Source organism: Cupressus sempervirens, chromosome 1 (assembly GCF_028749045.1).
Source record: "Cupressus sempervirens isolate cs-2001-9-10 chromosome 1, ASM2874904v1, whole genome shotgun sequence".
Lineage (NCBI taxonomy): Eukaryota > Viridiplantae > Streptophyta > Pinopsida > Cupressales > Cupressaceae > Cupressus > Cupressus sempervirens.
The window spans coordinates 289,857,722-289,860,095 of NC_143118.1; the positions used below are offsets into that span (position 1 = coordinate 289,857,722).

Consider the following 2,374-nt stretch of genomic DNA (forward strand, 5'->3'; position numbering starts at 1 on the left):
AAAACTTTCATAAAATAGAACGAACTACTAAATGGTATCTTAAAAACGTGAAATTTGCAGTTTGCTACAGAAACACATTAATTTATTCCCTCAACGATCATCATAGATATATAAAATGCATACCACAATTGTGTGCAATACAAATCACTGCATTTAGACATTTTTATCAATTAAGATGTGAATATTTTGCCTTTCACCATACCCCATCAGAAAATAATCGTTTTATCACACTCGATTTTTTAGTCGACAAACTCGATATTTCGACAACTAAAAGCTAAGGCTTTCGTCCGACTTAATAGTTCTTACTGAAATTGTGTAAGACGAGTAGACATTCGCTAAATTGAGAGTTTTCGTCATTCAAAAGAAAAATTAAATTTTAGAATTTAAAATGACAACATACGTTTCAAAACATAGCATTGATACCATATCCATTTAGAATAGACTTATATTACAATATCCGCTGCTCCTTCGATATAACCAAAGTTTTTCAACGAGATTAATCGTCAAGAAATGCTAACCCCGCTTCAAAATAACTAATCAATAAACCAGACGAAACATACACAGAACTAAACTAATCACATACTAGACCTGTAATACTGTCAACTGCCTACCTAGCCACCATTAACATACTTATTGAAAACTCCTAAGAACATATTGCTGAGAGTAGACAGCCAAAGCGATACCTGCACAGTACATACAACGTATCAATCATAAAGACTAAAGACTGCTACTAAACTCTCGGGAACATAATGAGAATTTCAAGTAACATAACAATTTAGTTGCGACCACTAATTTAAAAACAAGAATGAAAATTTAAGTTATAAAGAAAAAAGAGCAAAATAAACTAAACCAGATCAAGGCTTCTTATCATGCTTAGAGACTTTGGAATCCTTAGCCCCAACACCAACTCCTCCACCAAGACCAGTACCACAACCAGCACCACCCAAACCACCACCAAGCCCACTGCCACCTCCAATACCACCCCCAAGACCGCTTCCTCCACCAAGACCACTTCCTCCACCAAGACCACCACCTAGACCGCTTCCACCTCCGAGACCAGAACCGCCACCTAAACCACCACCGGCACCACCTCCAAGTCCAGAACCTCCGCCAAGTCCACCTCCAGCGCCACCTCCACCACCAGCACCACCTCCACCTCCAAGTCCAGAACCTCCACCAAATCCACCGCCAGCTCCAACGCCAGAGCCAACACCTATTCCACCACCACCTCCACCGCCTCCAGCACCTCCTCCAAATCCAGAGCCAGCGCCAATACCACTTCCTCCTCCAAGTCCAGAACCCCCTCCAAGCCCACCACCTCCACCTAAGCCCCCACCGCCTCCTAGACCTCCACCTCCTCCCAAGCCCCCACCACCCCCGCTTCCTATACCACCACCAATACCTGGTATATTATCAGTGTGATAAGCTGCCTTCTTCTCTATGTCCCTCCCACATCTTGCTAACCCTAGAATAGCACACACACTCACAACGACAAGCACCACTCGAACAATCCCCATCTTTCTACTCTCTCTCTCTCTCTCCTACACAAATCCTGTGAACTGATTACATCAAGCATTGCAAAGCTTGGTTATATAGCATTCTGTGTACATGATGTCTTCACTGCTTCCATTCTTCACACCGAAAGTGAACTGAGCAGTGGGTTAAATTTATGGCCGACCTACCACCCATTATTCAACGTACTCATGGCCTGAAACCCCATGCAAGATTTATTACTCAACTTGAGGTACCATCTCACCAGCTCGATGTAAGAACATAATTACTTTTACATCTGTCACGCATTTTGACTTGCCGCGTTCTCCCTTTCAGTCTGTATTTATGGTTGTGTATGCAAAGTTGCTCAGCTGTAAAGAAGGAAAATTATTTTATAAGTGGTGGCAGAGTGGGGAACATGGCATATGGGCTGCCTTTATTGGTCTGTAATTCTCTGCCCGGCTATTTCACATCATTCATAAATGAATGTTAAAGAGGGTGAGGTCTGAATATCCAAAATTCATTGCACGCGATGCTTTTTAAGCTTTTGCCCTTCAATTCGACGGTTTTATCTCTCTACACGAGAATCCCGAGAGATATATGATAACATTTAATGACCCGCGTCCACCTGAGCGGGAGAATGCTTACGCTAATTTTAAAGTATTATGTAAATAAAAAATACGATGTGCAGTATTAAACCAAGGAATCAATTGTATTATGTATCAATAATAATTATAATATATAATAAATAATATTAGTATTCAAACTGATAAGGTATAATAGTTAAGTCTATAGTGAGATATGTTTTGAGTGATGTTTTCAAGGTTAGATTAGAGAAAAGTCACTTGAAAGGATTGTACATTGTCCTTGTTCTAAATAAGTA

General features: G+C 40.7%; 1 protein-coding gene across 1 annotated transcript; it reads right to left on the reverse strand.

The window, feature by feature from the left end:
• Positions 1–401: 401 nt before the first annotated feature.
• LOC149577236 (uncharacterized) lies at positions 402–1,565 on the reverse strand. The gene is made up of 2 exons (XM_089829862.1): positions 851–1,565; positions 402–683 (listed from the first exon to the last, which is right to left on the reverse strand). The coding sequence occupies exon 1, from the start codon at positions 1,515–1,517 to the stop codon at positions 855–857; it is 663 nt and encodes a 220-aa protein (XP_089685988.1). The 5' UTR covers positions 1,518–1,565; the 3' UTR covers positions 402–683; positions 851–854.
• Positions 1,566–2,374: the final 809 nt, after the last annotated feature.